This window comes from Gilbertella persicaria (genome assembly GCF_025201335.1).
Source record: "Gilbertella persicaria strain CBS 190.32 chromosome Unknown B0P05scaffold_63, whole genome shotgun sequence".
Taxonomy (NCBI): Eukaryota; Fungi; Mucoromycota; class Mucoromycetes; order Mucorales; family Choanephoraceae; genus Gilbertella; species Gilbertella persicaria.
The window spans coordinates 82,664-102,277 of record NW_026252024.1 but is presented as its reverse complement, the minus strand read 5'-3'; the positions used below and the strand labels follow the sequence as shown (position 1 = coordinate 102,277).

Below are 19,614 nucleotides of genomic sequence, written 5' to 3'. Positions count from 1 at the left end.
GCCTCATTGATTGGTATAATGCTCATTTCATTGTGCATATGACAAAAGTGTCTTTGAAAAGCACTTTGGGATGAAAAATGTTCACTGATAAAATGTTTTCTGAAAGGAAAAATGAAGAAAAAAAAGTATAAGGCGTAATTATTCCATGAAAGAGGGCTCAGTCACTGAAATCTTGTTATCACCATGATGGATAATTTTAAGCACTGATTAATTAAAAAGAATAAAGGCAATTAACAAGATCAGTTAAGATGGACTTTTTAAGCACAATGAATACTAATTGAACTCATCGTGCTTCTTGTTACTAATAGGATCATAAAAAAAACAATTGCTTAATCAGTAGTGCTCCCATAAAATGCATAAAACCAGTCAAACCAAAATTCAATAAGTTCCTACGACATTTTCTCAATAACAAAGATATAGCAAGAAAAAGCATTCAAAAGGTATAAGAAAGAAGCCACTCAACTGAATACTCACCTATAGCACAAGGCAACTCTAATCTCCAAAAGAGAGAAATAAATAAACAGCTTGATAAATAAGCTTATTCAGTAAATAAGAAAATCATTGATTGCTTTCCAGCCAATCATACAAACAAATAGGAAACCATGAATGCTCATGTTCTTAATCTGAATAATTCAATCTAACGCCAGAAGTTAGAATAGAATCAACTTATGATCAGAGTAAAAATGGGAAAGAATTGACCTCATACAAAGTTTATTTTGAGCCATTATAGAGGTTGTTCCAAGAACACTTTGAGTCATTAGATAACAAAAAGTCGTTTGATGTTGATTTGTTCGATTATTTTATCACTTATTGGCGTATACCATTATAAGAAAAACTTACAAAAAAGCAATGTACTATTGTTTGTATCGCTGCATTATTAAACTGTTTTTGTTCTATAGCTGTACAACTGAGGAAAATTCAATGCTTTATATGGTTCATTGTTTAACTTTCGGTTGAAAATCAAATTTCGCATTTGACTTTAGTGATCAAACACTATTTTTGATAAGGTTGGTTTATCCAGGAACATCATTCGGCAACTATAAATCATGAAGAATCATATGCTTTTTTGTCTTGAGTAATATTATTTACGATGCAAAGAAACCAAACAATTGTTTAAAATAGACATGCTTGCCATTAATATAACTCGACTCCAAAGATGATATAGCAGTCAGTTTTCGTAACAATAGCCTAAAAAGTGCAGCTTTTTCATGCGAATGAGGCACTTTCTAACAAAAAAATATAAACACATCATCCTTACCACAATAACAGGCGATTCTAAAGCACTTTTGGGACTTGAAAAATCAAAAGGGAAAAATGGGCCAAAAGTGCTTGTAGACATCCAGGGTTCGTTCAGTGATTTGATTTTCAAACTCCGTCCGATCTTCTCTTCCTAACTTTTCTCATCAAGACATGAAGTTAGATGCACGGTTAAGTACTTCAAACATGTACTAAAGCGACTTGATACAGATAGCTGCATTTTCATACAAGAAGTGATATAAAAATTCTGTGCTTGGTCTTAGAAACCTCGAAATCTATCATTATATTCTACTATCGAAAAGGAGCTGCTTTTTAAATTCATGTGATTGCCATAACAAGATGCACATCTTTTAGTAATGTAGTAAGGCAGAAAAAGCTCATCTTCTCGCAACACGAAATTTCAGAACCACTTTTTATTCTCCGACGAAAACAAGCGTTACCTCTTTATACATCTATTGCTATGCTCAATGCAACCAGACCTCTATTCAGTTGTATGTATTTCCGTAGATAGAATAATGGTTTCTAGCATACTTGATATATACAAGACAAAAAAAGCCGTATACAACATATAAACATGCATTTCCAGTCATAATCTAAAAAAGGAAAAGTGACTATCTTTTCTTTTTCAAAAAAAAAAAAAACCTGTCAGAAAAAAAAATCAAGATCTATTCTTTCTAACTCATTTATCATGGTTCCCAAGACAGATCAACAACCCAAAGGTAGTGGTGGATCTGCCCTCAAGCGACTTAAGAAGTCTCTTCATGCTGCCGGTGTTGTCGGACAAACCTCAAGAGCCAGTCAGTCCAAAAAGGATCGTAAGCGAGGCGCACCTACTGAAGTCGGCAAGAACGATGCAGACAAAAAACTCTCGTTGATCCGTGGCGAGTTTAACCCGTTTGAACAAAAGCACCAAAAGGCTAAGTTTGAAATTCTCGGCCGAAAGATGAAAGGTACTTCTGGTAAGCCTACATTGAGTAAGCAAGTGGGTGAAGAAAACGTAAGTAGATCGTTGTCAGGATGTCTATTGACTTGTGTAGCGTAAAAAAACATTGCTGGTCGAAATGAAAAACAAGGGTCGTCGGGGTGGTATTATTGATAAGCGTTTTGGTGAAAATAATCCTTCATTGACACCTGAAGAAAAGATGTTGGAAAGATTTACAAGAGAAAAACAAAAGTCAGCCAAAACAAGCATGTTTAACTTGGACGATGATGATGAAGATCTTTCCTTGACCCATTATGGTCAATCTTTGTCTACTATGGATGACTTTGATGATGCAGGCTTGGGCTTGAGTGATGAAGAAGAAGGCGGTAAACAAATGGATAGAAACATTGTCTCCCAAATGCACTTTGGTGGTTTTGATGAAGATGCTCCTCAGAATGATTCAGATAGACCCAAGTCCAAGAATGAAGTGATGAAGGAAATCATTGCTAAAAGTAAAATGCACAAGGTAGATAACACAAAACTTTTATGCTATTATTCATACTCTATTAGGCTGAGCGTCAATTAGCTAAACAAGAAGATGATGAGTTGCGTGAAAACTTGGATGAGCAATTAGCTGATATTCGAGGATTATTGGAAACAAAGCCTGCACGTAAACCTTTGCCTTCTCAAAGTGCTCTCTTTAAGCGTACAGAAGACGAGAAGCCAAAGAACAGTGATGATTTGGATGACTATGCTGATTACGATAAAGCCATTTTCGAATTAGCCAATGATCAACGTGCTCAAGCTACAGACAGAACAAAAACCGAAGAAGAAATTGCGATCGAAGAGAAAGAGAAATTAGAAAAGGCTGAGCGTGCTAGAAAGAGACGTATGGAAGGTCTTGATTCTGATAGTGAAGATGAAGGCTCAAGCAAAAAGAAGTCTCACAAGAAGAGAAAGGGTGCACCTCAAGGTGATGATCTTGATGATGATTATCTTGCTGAATTAGAAGATGAAGTGGATAAGCTTGGTAAAGGCTTAACACTTGAAGATATTCAAAATGGTGCTTTGGATGACGAAGAAGAAGACAGTGAGGAAGAAGAAGAAGAGGACGACGAAGAAGAAGGCGACGAAGACGACGAAGACGACGAAGAAGAGGAAGAAACAAATAATGAAGACCTTGAAGACATGGATGATGAGCCTCTTGAATTTGGCGACGACGACGATGATGATATGAATGAAATGGGTCAATCAGGCATCGTCAAGAAAAAGCAAACAAAGAGCCCTCAAGTATCTACTGAAAAGCGCGAAATTCCTTTCACCTTTGAATGCCCTACCACGCATGAAGCCTTCCTTCAGATTCTTGAAGGTCTAGAAGTAGAAGATTGTCTTGTGGTCACCAAGCGTATCCGTGTACTGTATCACATCAAATTAGCACATGAAAATAAGGCCAAGTTATCTCAGTTCTTGACTGTTTTGGTGGACCATATGGCCTATATTGCTTCTACAGTGACTCCTTTACCTACCACAGTCCTTGAGAAACTAAGCCTGCACGTCTTTGAACTCTCTCAACAACTGCCTGAATCTGCTGCACAAGCATTCCATAGTAAATTGAAAAAGATGCAAGCAGAAATGGCCAAGAAGATGAAGCATACCACAGGGTCTGCATGGCCTGATGTTGAAGATTTGACCATGTTGCGCTTGATTGGCCAAGTGTTTTCTACTTCAGATTTGATGCATCCTATTGCTACACCAGCCTCATTGTTTATGTGTCATGCCTTGTCTCAGTGCCGTGTGGAAACTGAGATTGATATTGGACGTGGTCTGTTCTTAACTTTACTAACCTCAGAGGTAAAACCATAAATAATGTCTGTAGCATGCATTAACTGGTCAAAAATAGTATCAAGCTGTCTCAAAACGGTTTATACCTGAATCCATCAACTTTTTAAACAAATGTCTTGTGTTGTTGTCACCTCAACAGACATTCGAGAAAACACCCGGTTATTTCCCTCTTCCACAATCTGATAAACCATTGTCCATCACAGACACGACAGGAGACAACTTAGACACCATTCCTCGTCTCCAACTTGATCAATTAGCTACGGAAGAAACTAAGGATATCCGATTATCTTTATTACAAGCCACACTCTCTTTAATGACCAACTATTTGCAACTCTACGCTTCTACACCAGCCCTTGTGGAAGTCTTTGAGAGTACATTGGCTCTCGTTACACCATTAGCCATGGCTAGCTGGCATACAGATATCAAGACATTGATTAACACATTAAAAGATCGTCTTGAGAGACAGATCAAATTCTGCAAAGAAAAGCGTATCAAGACACCTCTTCGTATGCAATCTCATCGTCCCATACCCATTGCACAACACTTGCCCAAGTTTGAAAATGCCTACTCTATGGATCGTCATTATGACCCTGACCATGAGCGTTCTCAACAACGTAAACTTGAAGCTCAACTCAAGAAAGAAAAGAAGGGCGCCTTACGTGAATTGCGCAAGGATAGCCAATTCATTGCTCGTGAGAGAGCAAAGGAACGTAAGCAAAAGGACGCTGATTACAACAAATATGTGAAGGGCGTTATGAACATTTTAGAAGGAGAACAATCAGAAATGAAGCGTCTAGAGCGAGAAAGTGGCAAAAAATAAAAGTTTCTAAATTGTTCTAATTCACCTGTTTTTGTTAAAATAGCAGAAGAAAAAAGTGCTTTTTTTCTTTTAAGTTTATTTTTCTAGTTGCCGAAATCGAAAGTACAAGTGCTGAGTATCGATTAAAAGGGATACTAATCTTGTAAAGAAAAAAAGGTAGTAATGGTACCATGGAGATGTAGTTTCAATAAGCCATTTTCCATTTTAGGCTGCATTTACCTAGTTCTTGGTCTTTGAAGCCAAACTTTGTTTAAGGAAGCCTTTACTTCTTGTTTCGTACTATCTCGATTCTTTTCTAAAATGGCGTATGTAATCCCTGTCAACTTCTATTTTAGGCGAAGGACAGAACGATCATGCATTAAGAAACTGTTTTAGCTTATAGAAAACGATAGAATCTTGTGAAGGTTTCTTTTTTGACAAGGCCAGAATCTTTTTGATGTTACACAATAAAATGAACAAGTGATATCATAAAGCCTTGAACTCTCATTATAAATGACATCATGTAGCAAGCATTGGCCTTCTTTTTATTCTTGTTGATCAAAAACAAGATTAAGGTTCCGATATTTCCTGACTATAAAATAGATTCCCACTTGTTTATCTTTTTTATTTTTTTTTTATTTTACTTTCATACTTTCTTACATATATACATATATAACCATGATGGCAGATGGTAAATGCTACTATTTTACTCATGAAGGCACGCAGACTGATATGCTTGTAGATAACTCAATGGTTGCTCTTGCAACTCCCACTCGCTTCTTGATTGAAAACGGAGAATGGAATTTGACACCAAGTCTAGACGTGCATCATGAAATAAACCCTTTTGACTGTAATTTCCAACGCACACCCAAGCCAGCAGAACTTCCTCCTCTTACAAAACCCAATGTGTATGAAAGCCAAATCATGTACACAACCTCCCCCGAACCTGAAATGACGCTTGAGTCTATCCACTCACCACCCACACCTCCCATGTCAGTCAGTCAAAGTCCCAGTAGCTCGTCTTTCAGTCTCAGTTCCACTTCTTCTTCTGATCAAGCCACGGACAATTCATACACACAACACTATACATCAAAAGTAGTCGCACCTCATCATACCACGCTTCATCCTTCATCTACACAAAACTACATGGAAGAATCAAATCGTCGTAGTTCTCGTATTCAATCTGCCAAACAGAGCGAGAAACCTTCTTATCCTCAGCCTCAAAAGACAAACTCAAGTGGTCGTAAAAGACGCATTTTGTTTGAAGGTGAAGATGCGGAGGACCGAAGAAAAAAGTTTCTTGAAAGAAATCGTGTTGCAGGTAAGTCACACATTGGTCTTAGACCCTTATACTCAAACAAAAAACATAGCTTATAAATGCCGTCAAAAAAAGAAAAATTGGATGCTTGAACTCGAGCAAAAGGCAGAAATCCAGAACAATCAAAATGAAGAACTTCGTGCTCTGGTTGCACAATTAAAAGAAGAAAGCATGTATTTGCGTAATTTGTTATTAACTCACGGCAATTGTGATTGTGAATCAGTGGTAAGTTGAATTGAGTTTATTACGCTTGTTCTCACATCATAATTAGCAAGCCTATCTTCGCAAGACATCTGTCGACATCACCAATAATACATCTCCCTTGGGATTTAGACGAGATTCCAGTGCCAGTTTCTATCCACCTTCCAATTTTAACACCATGCCTTCCTTTTCTACAACATCAACTGGTTTGACACCATTTCTTAATACAGTAATTAACAAGGAATCTTCAGGAAATGAGCCTAACGATTACTTTTCCCAATCCCATGTAAAGTCATAATTATAAAGCCCCTAAAAAAAAAGCTATTATGAATCTTATTTTTTTTATTTTTAAACAAACGTTTCTAACCCCCCCCCTCCCACACACACACACACACACACACACACACACACACACACACACACACACACACACAAACATATTCAATACTTTTCAATCTACACTCTTTATTATTATTATTATTATTATTATGCTTTTTACATTCATGCAAAAAGAAAAGAAGCGTTATCTATGATATATATATATATATATATATATATACTTTTTCTTCATTTAACTAGCATATAACTATTCTTATGTAAATAAATCGATTTCATTATAGTGATAGAACATTTTAGAATGTTGCTTCCATAAAAGGTGATTTCTAGTTTTCATTCTCCGTAAAAGGGAGTATCTTGATTTATTAAACTCATTGTACTTTATGACATAATAACCAGTTGTTTGGTTCACACTCCCAAAAACAAGTATCTCCTCCGTTTGTAAAATGACGTTTTGTTTGGCTTCATGATTTCATCTGAAAAAAAAAAGAGTAAATTGTAGAAATTTAAGGTTTTTCAAATAAGCAAAAATAAAATTATATCGAGCCAATACATTTGATCTTTTGATTTGTCATCAGAATATCAAGTAAAAGAGAGCATATCGTGAATAATTGATTGGTATGGGTGAATTTATAGATAATCAAATCCTAGCGATTATTTATCAAACGTGATAAGCAACAACTAAAGTTTACATGAGAGCGTACAGAAAAATTTATAAAATACAGTGCATATTTGATTTCGTTTTCTTTGCTTCTTTTTATTTATTTATTTCTAGTGATGGTGCATTCTACATGGTCTTTGGCTGTAGGCATCTTGTCCTTACAGAGCGTGTTGGGACATACGCTAGTAAAGAGACAACAATCAGATGCTGTTGCTACTCCTGATTTGCCTAATTTGAGTCCTTTGGTTTGGGGTGATGTAAATTTCATTCATACGACGGATATACACGGTAAGAAAACAATATAAGTAAGGAAATACACTCTCATCATAAAATAAATAGGCTGGCTTGAGGTAGAGGCACACTTGAAATCATGACAAAACCTTAACTTGTTGCTTTAGGGTCATGTATTAGAAGGTTCCTATAATGGCGATTTAGGCGATTTGTATTCCTTTACGGTAAATTCTTCATAAATCGCCTATTCAATATTCAACCCCCAAATTTAGTATCGAATGAAGCAAAAAGCTAAAAAGATGAAAAAAGACATTTTTGTTGTTGATACTGGAGATACACACGATGGTAATTCAAAAACTTATTTCTTTTGTACTCATGTTGTACTACTTTAGGTAACGGTCTAAGTGATGTAACGTCCCCTAAGGGTCTTGTATCTCAGCCATTATTGACTAACATTCCTTATGATCTATTGACAATTGGTAATACGATCGATAGATTCGTAAAGTTTGCTAATTTTCAATCATAGGCAACCACGAGCTGTACGGTAAATAAAATAAATATATAAAATAGGATGATAGGCATGTTAGTGACCATGTTGATAGTCGAGAACATCACTGCCGATACCGTTAAAAACTTTATCCCTTATTGGAAAGATCGTTATGTTGCTTCAAATGTTTATTTCAAGGATGTCCATACCAACAAGACCACACCTATTGGGTAAGTCAAGCTCATTTGGCATGGTTACTTATCTATTGCAGTGAGAAATATACTTATTTTGAAGGCAAATTTGGTACACGTGTATTGGCCTATGGTTTCCTTTACAACTTCAAAGGCAATGGTGCTAATTCTGTCGTACAAGACGTGGCAACTGAAATCCAGCAAAGCTGGTTTGATGAATCTCTGCACCAACATTCTCCCGATATTGTCGCTGTGATCGGTCATGTCGGTATTCGCTTTACCGAGATTTATACAGTGATCAAAGCTATTCGAGCTCAGATGCCTACCGTTCCTATTGCTGTCTTGGGTGGTCACACGTAAGAATTTTTTGTTTGTTTTTTGTTTTTGACTTATGGCCTTGATAGACACATTCGTGATGCTGTCAAATATGATGCTTATGCTGCTGGTATTGAATCTGGTAGATATCTCGAGACAATTGGTTTCTTTTCTGTGGAGGTAATACTGACTCAAATGATATCGTATTCATATATTGGATAGGGAGTCTCCAATAAGCACGTAAAGAAGAGTGGCAATGTCACTTTCCATAGACGCTACCTTGATCAAAACAGACCTACTTTTATCTATCACTCTGTGGATGGCAAGACCAAGAAATTCGATACAAGCAAAGGCAAAAAGATGAGTAAGACCATCAAACAACTCCGTGACCAATACAAGCTGTCTACTACCTTGGGCTGTGCTTCTCAAGACTATCTCATGTACTCTGCTCCTCTGAACAGCAGCGCCAGTATCTTTCGTTTAGCCACCAAAGAAGTGCTTCCCAAAGTAGTGCTCAACAAGGAAAGAACCAACCCTGCTTATTACATTATCAACAGTGGTAGTATTCGTTATGAAATCTACAAAGGTCCTTTTAGTCTGGACAACATGTATCAAATATCTCCTTTTGAAGACAAGTTCTATGCTATCCATGATGTCCCTCTTGAAGCTGCCAAGCAAGTCTTGGGTAAATTAAATGGTCAAAGCGATGTATTTAAAAAGCGCAGTCTTTATTATACCGAGAACCCAATTACCTTGAATGAACAGGCTTCCTTTGTTAAGCGAGCTCAAAATCTAACCAAGGGATATGTTACCAAAGACGATTTCGGAACAGACGGTAAATACAAAGCCTAATGCAACAGTCGCTAACTTTGAATACAGGTGATGATACTCCTCATGTCCCTTATCCCTCTTATAATATCCCTTATTATGTTGACTCTGATTTACCCAGTGGTAATGGCTCTACTTTAGTGGACATTGTCTATTTTGATTTCTTTGATTCTGTCTTGAGAAAGTCACTTGCGACCATTACTGGTAAAGAATGGACAGCTACCTTAACATATGGTGATCCTAGCATTACCAGCAGTACCATGTGGCTTTCTTTTGCTCAGAAGTTTTGGAATGCAACCAGTTGTTAAATTTATATCGCGCACGGTAAAATTGTCTCCTGAAGCCGATACTATATATATATATATATATATATATATAATAAAGTGTTTCTTTCTCTCTTTCACATATTATAAACTTTATGTCTGCAAAGCGATCGAATCCTTCACCTTATCAGCAGTTTGGAGAAGCTGCTAAAGCACATGCTAAAAACAGGCGATCCAAAGAAGCTGTCCAAGTACGTCTGAGTATGATGGCACTTGGTATTTTGGTTGCTATCATAGTCTATTTCTTTCCTTCATTATCGAATACCGACAATGAATGTTTACGCTATGCACTTATGGTCGATGCCGGCTCCACAGGATCCCGTATTCACGTCTACCGATTTCGCCAATGCAGTCATCATGAGCCTGTCCATCTAGAAGAAGAAGAACTGTTTGCACAAACCATACCCGGCTTATCCGCCTACCCAGACAATCCTCAAGCAGCCGCCGAATCCTTAGACGTTTTGTTAGACCGTGCTGTTGCTATCGTACCCTCACATTTACAGAAAAAGACACCTATGGCTATCAAGGCTACTGCAGGACTTCGTTTGTTGGGTCAATTGAAAAGTGATGCGATCTTAAAAGCGGTGCGTCAACATGTAGAGACCCAGTATCCTTTCCTTATCATTGGGCAAGATGGTGTGGCTATCATGGACGGTAGAGATGAAGGTGTGTATGCATGGATCACAGTTAATTTCTTGTTGGGTAATTTGGATCCTCAGCCTACACGACCCCATACAGCGGCTGTCTTGGATCTTGGAGGTGGGTCCACTCAGATCGTGTTTGAACCTGACCGGTTACCCGACAGTTCTTTACCCGAACTTCCCGACAATGACTTCAAGTACTTGTTGAAGCATGATGGCCAAGACTATCTTCTCTATCAGCATTCTTATTTGGGTTATGGCCTGATGGAAGCCCGTAAACGTATCCATCAACACATTTTGGATCAACAACATACGACGCATGCCTGTCTTCCCAAAGGACTTACATGGGAATACAACAAACTCGACATACCTGTTCAGTTCTTGGGTGCTGGCTCATACGATGACTGTTTAGGCGTGGCCGACTTGACGTTCAACAAACACAAGCCATGCGAGGACGCACCTTGTTCATTTGACGGTATCTATCAGCCCCCGATTGCCGATGCATTTACCAAGGGACCTATCTATATCTTTTCGTATTTCCATGACCGCACACAGCCTCTTGGCTTGCCTCCTTCGTTCCGTTTACCTCAATTGGCGGATCTCACTGAAGCTGTGTGCTCGGGCGCTTATCTAGAGAACGTCACTGATATTTCACTTCGCGATGAACTCTTGGATCGTCCTGAATGGTGCTTGGATCTTTCGTTTATTTACCGCTTGTTGTCTTTTGGTTATGAAATTCCTCATGATAGAGAACTCACGGTGGCCAAGAAGATCAATGGTGTAGAAACAGGATGGTGTTTAGGTGCTGCTATTGCCATCTTGGGCGATAATTCCCTTAGAGATATTTAAATAAAACTTTATTATTGATTCAAGAACCCAGGCGGAGAAAAGCAATAGACCATGTCAGAATCTTTGAGTATTAAAGAAGGTACTGGATTAGCATAAACAAAGGGCAATTCGTTCCCGAGTCCATCATCAGGCGCACGAAATAAGCCAATGGCCAAGACTTCATAACGCGTCAATAAAGTCTTGAACAGGACAGAATAGCTGCGTCCCACGAATTCAGAGGGCATAGGGATACTAGTCAAATGAGGCGCGAGACGAGCAGCCGCGGTGGCTGTCTTGATCTCAGGTGTTGTAGAGAGTAAATAAGCAGCGGAGCCATCGTACAGAGGGCCAGGCATACCACAGAGAGTCTTGATGATAGAGACAATGTCAGGTTTATAATAGGTTTGACTAAGTAAAACATTACTGATCAGACTGTCTGCAATCACATCGCCTGCTGCATAAGCAGGTGTATAGAACACATCAATTTCTTCTGCTACGTCTTTTCCTTGAAGTAAATGCATAAATCGAATATTGGATTTTTCAACTAATCGCACTGATGAGACACAACACATTATGTAAACAAGCTTACTTAGGTTGACAATGGTATAAGCATCTTTTGGTCTTTCCTGTAACAAGAGATCCAGAATATGGCTTGTCATTACGGCTGGACTATCTGAATTACGTTCATACTGATCCAAGCATTCTTTTTCACTATAAAAAAAAACATAAAGTCAATTAGACTAATGAAGCAAAAATTTACCTCATGACAACCACTTGTTTTGCTCTTTTTGCGCCTGCTCTTAATAAATCATCAGGATGCCTACAATTTCCCTTTTTTTTTTAAAGAAATCAAAAGACTTAGTCCATGTTCCCTTTATATATATAGCATAAACCAACTTACTTGCATGAAATACACTTTGGGAAATGTACTGATCAATTCAAATATCTTGCTCGAAGGCTTCTTTGAACACAAAAGAACAATATCTTGCAACTCGTTCATCTTGATATTAGGTGATCGCAAATTATAGATAAACTTAAACATATTGACCACTTCTCGATGAAGACAGACAAGAATATGGTTATGCATGCCTTCTGCTGATTGAATAGTGACATCTTCGAGTTTAACGGGCTTTTCCAACAGACAACAAAGAGGCAGTGAAGTATCATCTACGATTTCTTTTTCATACGATGTCTTGCCAATACGTGTGATCAATGCACGACTGCCTGTCAAAAGAGCATGGCGTCTTGAAGGCAGTTTCGAGACAGAGAAGGGTTGTTTGGCTACTTTACTTTTGTGAGAAGAGCTTGAAGAAGAAGAAGAGGATGACCTGGACTGTCGATTGAAGCTAGAAGCTAAAAAGGCTTGTGTCTTTTGATGCGAGGAAGAAGGCAAATGGCTATCTTGTTCTTTTGCCTTATGGACGCTTTTATTATACGACTCAATGAACCCAAATCCAGGTTTATTCTATTATAATGAGAAATATAGAACAGGTCAAGCCGACTTACTAGATTATGAATATCTTGCACTTCTTTGGGTCCTTCAGCAATATAGACGCATTCGTCCAATGTCTTCATTTCATAAGAATTACTTGGATTAAGCAAGATTTCATAATCATTGCGTTCCTTCATAAATGTCTTGACAGCGAATAAAATGACTTGTGTTTCTTCATAAATATACTAAGGACTTATCAGTGGAATGTCAATCACAAACAGCCATTACCATCACTGCTTGACCAAACGTGAGGCCTTGTACACATCTAGGTGTATTACTTGTATAGATTTCATTACAAGAACCATCGTCTATTGTTGATGAATACACTTTTTGCTATAGTATATCTTGTTTACCAAACTGTGCTTGCCAGCTTTCATCATAACGATTGATCGGTTGTCGTTGATGCAATAGATTGGTCAAAAGAGTAGATGCACCACGACATCGACAGTTCATGGCCAACAGATATTGTTTGAATTCGCGTACACAAATGATTTCTTTCGCTACTTTTTGATAAATGGCTGTGCTGGGCGACAGATTATAGGTATAAATAGGGACATTGTGTGTGACAGTGTGACAATAAAGGGACCATAATCGGACTGTATTTCTCTCGTCTTCTTTAGCAGGATCTGATGCATTTTGATCTACTCTTCAAAGATGAATAAAAGTGGGGTGGGGGATAAGATCAAAAGCATACGTGCCTGAAATAGTAAATATGGCTTGAGCATATCTTGCTTCCTATACAACTTCATTTAGTATTGTCTCCCACTCATCATGGTCTTACAATACGCAGCAATGTCTTTTCATCCTATGCATACGATGAGCTATATGTTTATCGGACAATGTGACCTACCAAGACTGAGCCATGAAGGAATTGAACTCGGTGACCCCAAATAGAGTTTCTTTCCATCATTTTGAGTTGTTCTGTAGGACGATTGATATCCAAAAACACTAAGCTTAAATGATATTCTGTGTTTTCCTAAAAGTTGGTTAAGTATACATATGCATAGGTTGGGCTTTATTTACTGTGTTCAGAAAACCATCTAGAATTTCAACGACTTGATCTAGCATAAACGAGCCTACAATCAAGATAAAAGGACGGGTGCCTCTACTAACATGTCCTTCACCATCTACAAGAACATAAGGTTGTGTTTATACTTTACTTACTTGCCTTTTCTCTTTCGAAGTGTGTCTAGAACATCACTAATCAGTACAGGAAGTACAGACAAAGCAATCACAATCAATAACATCATCACAATTCGACTGCCTTGTGTATTTGGTGTAATGTCTATGAGGCAATTAGCGACATGTGAGACAATTCTGTGACACTTTACCACCATAACCTACAGTGGACAGTGTGACCATGACCACATATAAAGACTCGAGAATACTATAGTTATGGACACCAAATGTCACTTCCATATACTGAAATGCGCATGTGCCATTATACAACAACACGACCAAGGTACAGACTAAATGTATCAGTTTCGTTCGAAGAGGATCTGCTGGTTTGTCTGTGATTTGTAGATTGATTTTGATTTTCATGGCACTCTTGATTCTTAACAGCAAGACCCATGTTCGAATAAAGTAAGGCACTGTCAACAGAATGAGTCCAAATACACCTCTATCTGATTTTACCATAAAGATATTGTCCATGAAGTATCCAGACCGAGACTAAGAAAGGGATAGTAGTAAGCAGTTCAATCAGACAGCGGAAACTAAACAAGACAGCACTCGGATGCTTTGAAATAATTAGCCCTAATGCTTGATTAGCATAATAAACAACCTTAAATAGATGTGAAATTACGGATAGCAAAAGAACAAATATCCCAGCAAGAAAGTGTCAAACAAACAAGCCTATATATCATTAGAGTATGATCACATGATCCATTAGGATTTTACCATAAATCATACGACCTCCATTTATACAGCCATGGAGGGTCTAAATTGACATCGGATTCCTGCTTCATTTCCACTAGATAGACAAGCGAAAAGAGTAAATCAACCAACAAATCTAAATAGACCTATAATAGCTTAATTGACTCTACATCAACCCCCAAACTAGGCTTACAAATAAAATAATGGTCTCTTTGGCATACAGTATATTTTTGATAAACACTATATTTGGATGATAGGCAAAAATGTCCCTGAGAGAGCTTTTTCGAGTTTCATGACTACTGAAAATGAATGACTGTATACATGTCGTGTTCTGTTTACCGAGCTCTTCTTCTCTCTAGTCTATAATTTGAACGAACGGTGCTTAAATTGATATGCGGATGACGCATAAACAACAGCTGGTCCAATGAACTATTGGATGGTATGGCTTCCATCACTTCTTTTGCACTAGATAATATCAATAACTAGTAACAAAGTTAGATGTGCATTTACTTTTGATCCAGGGCTGGAAGGACAAGATCCTGTTCCAATGATTTTGGTAAAATAGAAGAAAACCGAGATGATAAGCATGGTCTACAGCACTGTCTCTGTTCCATACGTCTCTTTTTTCGCTCAACAACACTATTATCTCCTGTTTCCTCAATGTCACTGGTACCACGCGAAGAACAACTATCACTGTTTGGTCCTACAGTACCATAGGTTGGTTGTGTGTCTATACAAAGGCTATTCTCCTCGTCTGGTGCCTTTGTTTTTCCTGCCATATAAAGTTAAGAAGAAAGAGAGAGAAATGAAGGGCTAAAATAAACAAAAGACGACACAATATACGTCACACACACACACACACACACACATATATATACATATCATGCAATTCCTTTTTATCAATGAGGTATTTTTCAGTCTACATACACACACGTGTTAAAAGGGCATTTATTCAAGGATAATTTATTCTTCATCAGCAACAGCCTTCTTTTCATCACCAGTAGCACGGGCTATAAGACACATTAGACACTATATACAAGGGAGAAAAAAAACTTACTGTAGATGATTTGGGCGTGGTGACGAGAGATAGGCTTAATCAAACCTTGAGCTTCAAGTTCACGGATAGCAATACGAGCCAAAGAACCGTTCAACTTGAGACGGTCAACCAAGACAGATTGAGAGATGAGCTTGTAAGTAGGAACTTCCTTGAACAAACGTTCATAGGTGGGCTTGTCGAGGATGACCAAGTTGTTGGCCTTGTCCTTGACCTTCTTAGCAGACCACTTCTTCTTGGCCTTCTTTCCACCAGATGAGGAGCTAGGCTTAGCGGCAACGTCCTTTTTAGCCTATGGATCAAGTTAGTTTTTTTTCTCTGATATGATGGATGTGTGCATTCTCTCTCTTTCTCGTTGAATCAAAACAAAGTGCTATTAAGGGCTATCGATGCATAGGATGGATGGATGGATGGATGGATGGATCTTCTTCAATTTTCGTCAATGTATATCCATTTTTATCTTGCTGTATATTCCTCATAGCATTCATTGTTATAGTAATCATGTCGAGATTGAGAGTATTGCTTGCACGTATGGATGGATTTACGAACCATATTGGATGAGAGGGGGAAACAAGACCATGCTGGCTGAATGCTTCTTCTTGTAAGGGTGTTCGGAGCTCTTCTTCTTCATACTAAAAATCAGTAGTGCGGTCCGGATTAATTTAGTGAGCTCAGTAGTAGCCCTGAAATTATTATTTTTTGTATTTTGACCAAGCCAATCCATTGTCTTATCAGATCAAACAACCCATTTTTATTAAATAATAATAATAAAAAAAAAAAGAAACAATGTCTTTGCTGTTTATTGCCAGAGAAATAGTTACAAGATGCTTGAAAAAAATAAACAGATAATGAGCATGACTAAGTTCGTCTTGATAGTGTAGTCTATACAACGGCAATGGGATATGCAAGACGGCATGACAAGTGGTAAACATGTTGCCCTTCAATTCGGCTGCTATACAACTATAAAATGGCCAGTATTTTCTTATTGTATCTCTCTAAAAGAAAATGACGATGAAGAAGAATAAAATTGCTATGTCCCTTATAGCCCTCATATGTGCTGTTTCAATGACTTGGGGATCTCCTACACCAAATACACATAACATAGTTGATGCTGGGTGTATTATTCGACCAGATGCTACTAGTAGATCGCCTTTTTGTACACCATCTTAGAGACATGTTGATATCTGTGCTTTACAATCATAAGCTGACTCATGCGGCTATCCATTTTATATTTGAATTTATATGCTGCCTATGGTACATTTACATTGTTTCTCTGAAATAGAATTTAAATAAAATATACTACAGATGTTTTATATTTAGATGACAGAGAAAAAGCTTTTTCTGTGTAACAAACGACAAGGTCAATTCTTTAAAAAGAATCTGTAGTACAAGCCTTGGTATATATATATATATATATATATATATATATATATATATATATATGATAAAAGGTAGATCAGATAACTTTCTTTCTTTGCTGTTACTTTTATTCCTTTTTGTTCAGGGCAGTAATCTTGTTTTCGTTGCGTTATTTCAACTACATTAAGCTGTCAAATTGATAATACATATATGTAGGGTTTCAATGTTCTATCGGTAATGCCTTTTCGGTTGGACACTAAAAAAAAAAAAAAGAAGAAAGGCATCTGCTAAATCTCGTTGAATTTAACTAAAGCTATGATACTCGATAAGTGGTACTGGATTGATGGAATGAATCATACTATTTCTTAGTTAGGTTTTACTGGAAATAAATTGGTTTTTTCAACTCCATATCAATGTATCTTTTGCAAGTAAATCATGCTTCTACTCTGTTCTTGTTACACGATCAAGTGAAGTGATTCACTGTATTTGTTTCTAAACAAAGGAATATGACAAAAGGAACAAGCGGTGTCTAAACCTGATCTTGGTCCTTAAAAAAGCAAGTGTCTTACGTATGTCTCGAAAAAGGAAACCGTTTAGACCTCTTGCATAGGTCCAAAAACAGAGTCACTTTGTTGCGCCAAATTAGCCATTTTAATAAGCAAGATTCTTGTTATCTTCTTTCTCTCCTCCTTTCTTCTCGAACAATTACTAAAATGGAATCAATGGACTTTGACTGGTTAAATGACGATAATGATATTATTGACTCTCTAGTTCGCATTGCCTCTTTACCAGAACAAAACAATCAACCCACTATACCACCAAATAACAGCAATGTAGGTGTTGATATCCTTCAATACCTCTTACAACAAGACAACACAATGCAACACAGCACGTTTGACCCCACGATGAATAACGAACAGCTTTTTCAACAAATACCACAGCAACAAGGACCGAAAAAATTGAGTCCAGAACAAGTCAATCAGGTGGCTGAAAAGCTCGGAAAAATCGATGCCAGTAAGACAAACGGGCCGATTCCCAAACTTTCAGAAGAGGAAATCAGCGCCGTTTTTCAGCAGCCAATTTCGATTGTACAAGGCAAAGATAATTTCGTGACTTTTACGCCTGCCTCAGAGAAAAACAAGGATAGTAAAAAGAAATTACCGTCTACTAAAAAAGTCAAGCACAGAGAACCTATTTTTGTAACTGAGTCACCTCAAAGTTTCAACAAAAAAATGAAAAAGACGCCTAATACTACCAATAATGTACAACCTACAAGCAGCGCTGAAGAAGTGTCTGATGAAGAACCTGACGAAGAACTCTTCCCTAACACAAGTTCCTCCTCTTCTTCTAATCTAAAGCAAATGACATCAAAAGAACGAAGGTATATCCTTTTTTTTAGCCTTTTATATACCTATACTAAATTGAATCAGACAACTTCGAAACAAGATTTCTGCTCGCAACTTTAGAGTGAGAAGAAAGGGTAAGTAAAATGCAATAAATAAACAACGTACTGATATTTCAATAGAATACATTACTCAACTAGAAGAAAAGGTTGAGCAACAAGAAAAGACAATTCAAGCACTAAAAGAAGAAAACACAAAACTTCGTAAAGCCAATGAAGATATCATGAAGCAAGTCTTGAATCAACCCATCACGCCGCCCTCTTCTTCTGGTGATGAATCAAATGCATCTTCTTCTGGCTCAGAAGGTCATCATTCGCCTGACGCTGTTCCCTCCATGTTCCAATTCCAACTCAACGACTTTTACGATGTTAGCTTGTTTGACCAATCGCCTCCACAACCTCAACAGCCTATGTCTGATTCAATGAATGCTTTCTTCCTCAATCATGCTGTCATGCCTGACTGGGATATTCACCAAGTTCTTGGTGAAAAGGGCCGTCCTACTACAACGGAAGAATACCAAAGAGAACTATCCAAAGAACTTTTCGCTAACTACCCTCTTTTGGCTCCTGCTCTTATGTCCATTGTGCTTCGTCATACACTTTCTTTAGAATATGTCAATTCGATTGCGAAGGAATTCACCGAAAATATGGAACTCAAGCGTCAATTAACTCGCGCTGAAGACGAAGAAACACTTCGTGGTAATGACGATTTGGATGACCTAAAAGCCGGCATGCAATCACTCCACATTGAAGACATCAAGGGCAAACAACCCGTCAAAGACGAAAAAGAAGAACAAAATGAACAAGAACTGACAGACGAAACGCTAATGAAACTTATGCTTCAAGAATGCTTTAGCAACTATATCTTCCAACGTGCTCGTGGTATATCACACAACGCTATTTTTGAACGATTCAAACAATGTGTAAACGACAGAGAACACAAATGCGGCCATAAGCTATTTGACAAAGGTTTGAAGTTACAACAAGAAAGCGCCCTCAACAAGAAGCAATTAAGTGTCTCTAAGAAATCCCGCAATTCTTCTAGTCCTTCTAGTCTCCAAACTCTACAAACGTATTGTCGCGTGGCTGGATCACTCTTGAGACAACCTCAGCGTATGACCCGTGTGGGTCAAGTCTTGAAAGAACAAATATCATTCCAACAGAACAAACATATTTCGCATATTGAAAGAAATTTCAAAAAAATGGTTAATCCACCACCCAAGAACTTACGCATTGCCAACATCTAAAATCC

The 19,614-nt window shown here is 37.7% G+C and overlaps 6 protein-coding genes across 6 annotated transcripts; 4 read left to right on the top strand and 2 right to left on the bottom strand.

The window, feature by feature from the left end:
• Nucleotides 1-1,915: 1,915 nt before the first annotated feature.
• Nucleotides 1,916-4,865, top strand: B0P05DRAFT_562129 (nucleolar protein 14). The gene is made up of 5 exons (XM_051580554.1): nt 1,916-2,072; nt 2,105-2,254; nt 2,295-2,705; nt 2,750-4,030; nt 4,080-4,865. Exons 1-5 carry the CDS (start codon nt 2,019-2,021, stop codon nt 4,839-4,841), a joined length of 2,658 nt encoding a protein of 885 aa, XP_051430117.1. The 5' UTR covers nt 1,916-2,018; the 3' UTR covers nt 4,842-4,865.
• A 538-nt stretch (nt 4,866-5,403) lies between these two features.
• On the top strand, nt 5,404-6,773 carry B0P05DRAFT_562127 (uncharacterized protein). The gene is made up of 4 exons (XM_051580553.1): nt 5,404-5,511; nt 5,563-6,141; nt 6,191-6,363; nt 6,410-6,773. Exons 1-4 carry the CDS (start codon nt 5,499-5,501, stop codon nt 6,635-6,637), a joined length of 993 nt encoding a protein of 330 aa, XP_051430116.1. The 5' UTR covers nt 5,404-5,498; the 3' UTR covers nt 6,638-6,773.
• A 679-nt stretch (nt 6,774-7,452) lies between these two features.
• Nucleotides 7,453-11,225, top strand: B0P05DRAFT_606348 (nucleoside phosphatase family-domain-containing protein; the record flags this gene model as incomplete). Its single annotated transcript, XM_051583360.1, has 11 exons — nt 7,453-7,593; nt 7,735-7,791; nt 7,840-7,912; nt 7,960-8,046; nt 8,094-8,111; nt 8,170-8,284; nt 8,326-8,601; nt 8,650-8,740; nt 8,783-9,395; nt 9,440-9,650; nt 9,773-11,225. The coding sequence occupies 11 exons, from the start codon at nt 7,453-7,455 to the stop codon at nt 11,199-11,201; spliced, it is 3,111 nt and encodes a 1,036-aa protein (XP_051430115.1). The 3' UTR covers nt 11,202-11,225.
• A 115-nt stretch (nt 11,226-11,340) lies between these two features.
• On the bottom strand, nt 11,341-14,814 carry B0P05DRAFT_310436 (calcium-activated BK potassium channel alpha subunit-domain-containing protein). Its single transcript, XM_051573501.1, has 18 exons — nt 14,741-14,814; nt 14,572-14,683; nt 14,477-14,526; nt 14,308-14,427; nt 14,004-14,264; nt 13,841-13,957; nt 13,696-13,799; nt 13,523-13,648; nt 13,454-13,477; nt 13,371-13,407; nt 13,026-13,313; nt 12,901-12,980; nt 12,687-12,857; nt 12,082-12,645; nt 11,941-12,011; nt 11,770-11,891; nt 11,605-11,724; nt 11,341-11,548 (listed from the first exon to the last, which is right to left on the bottom strand). The coding sequence occupies exons 2-18, from the start codon at nt 14,637-14,639 to the stop codon at nt 11,481-11,483; spliced, it is 2,391 nt and encodes a 796-aa protein (XP_051430114.1). The 5' UTR covers nt 14,640-14,683; nt 14,741-14,814; the 3' UTR covers nt 11,341-11,480.
• A 696-nt stretch (nt 14,815-15,510) lies between these two features.
• Nucleotides 15,511-16,181, bottom strand: B0P05DRAFT_581883 (ribosomal protein S25; the record flags this gene model as incomplete). The annotated part of the gene is made up of 3 exons (XM_051582144.1): nt 15,511-15,557; nt 15,605-15,893; nt 16,179-16,181. 3 exons carry the CDS (start codon nt 16,179-16,181, stop codon nt 15,511-15,513), a joined length of 339 nt encoding a protein of 112 aa, XP_051430113.1.
• Nucleotides 16,182-17,673: 1,492 nt separating this feature from the next.
• On the top strand, nt 17,674-19,609 carry B0P05DRAFT_575575 (uncharacterized protein; the record flags this gene model as incomplete). The annotated part of the gene is made up of 3 exons (XM_051581653.1): nt 17,674-18,341; nt 18,391-18,440; nt 18,486-19,609. The coding sequence occupies 3 exons, from the start codon at nt 17,674-17,676 to the stop codon at nt 19,607-19,609; spliced, it is 1,842 nt and encodes a 613-aa protein (XP_051430112.1).
• Between the last annotated feature and the right edge of the window lie 5 nt (nt 19,610-19,614).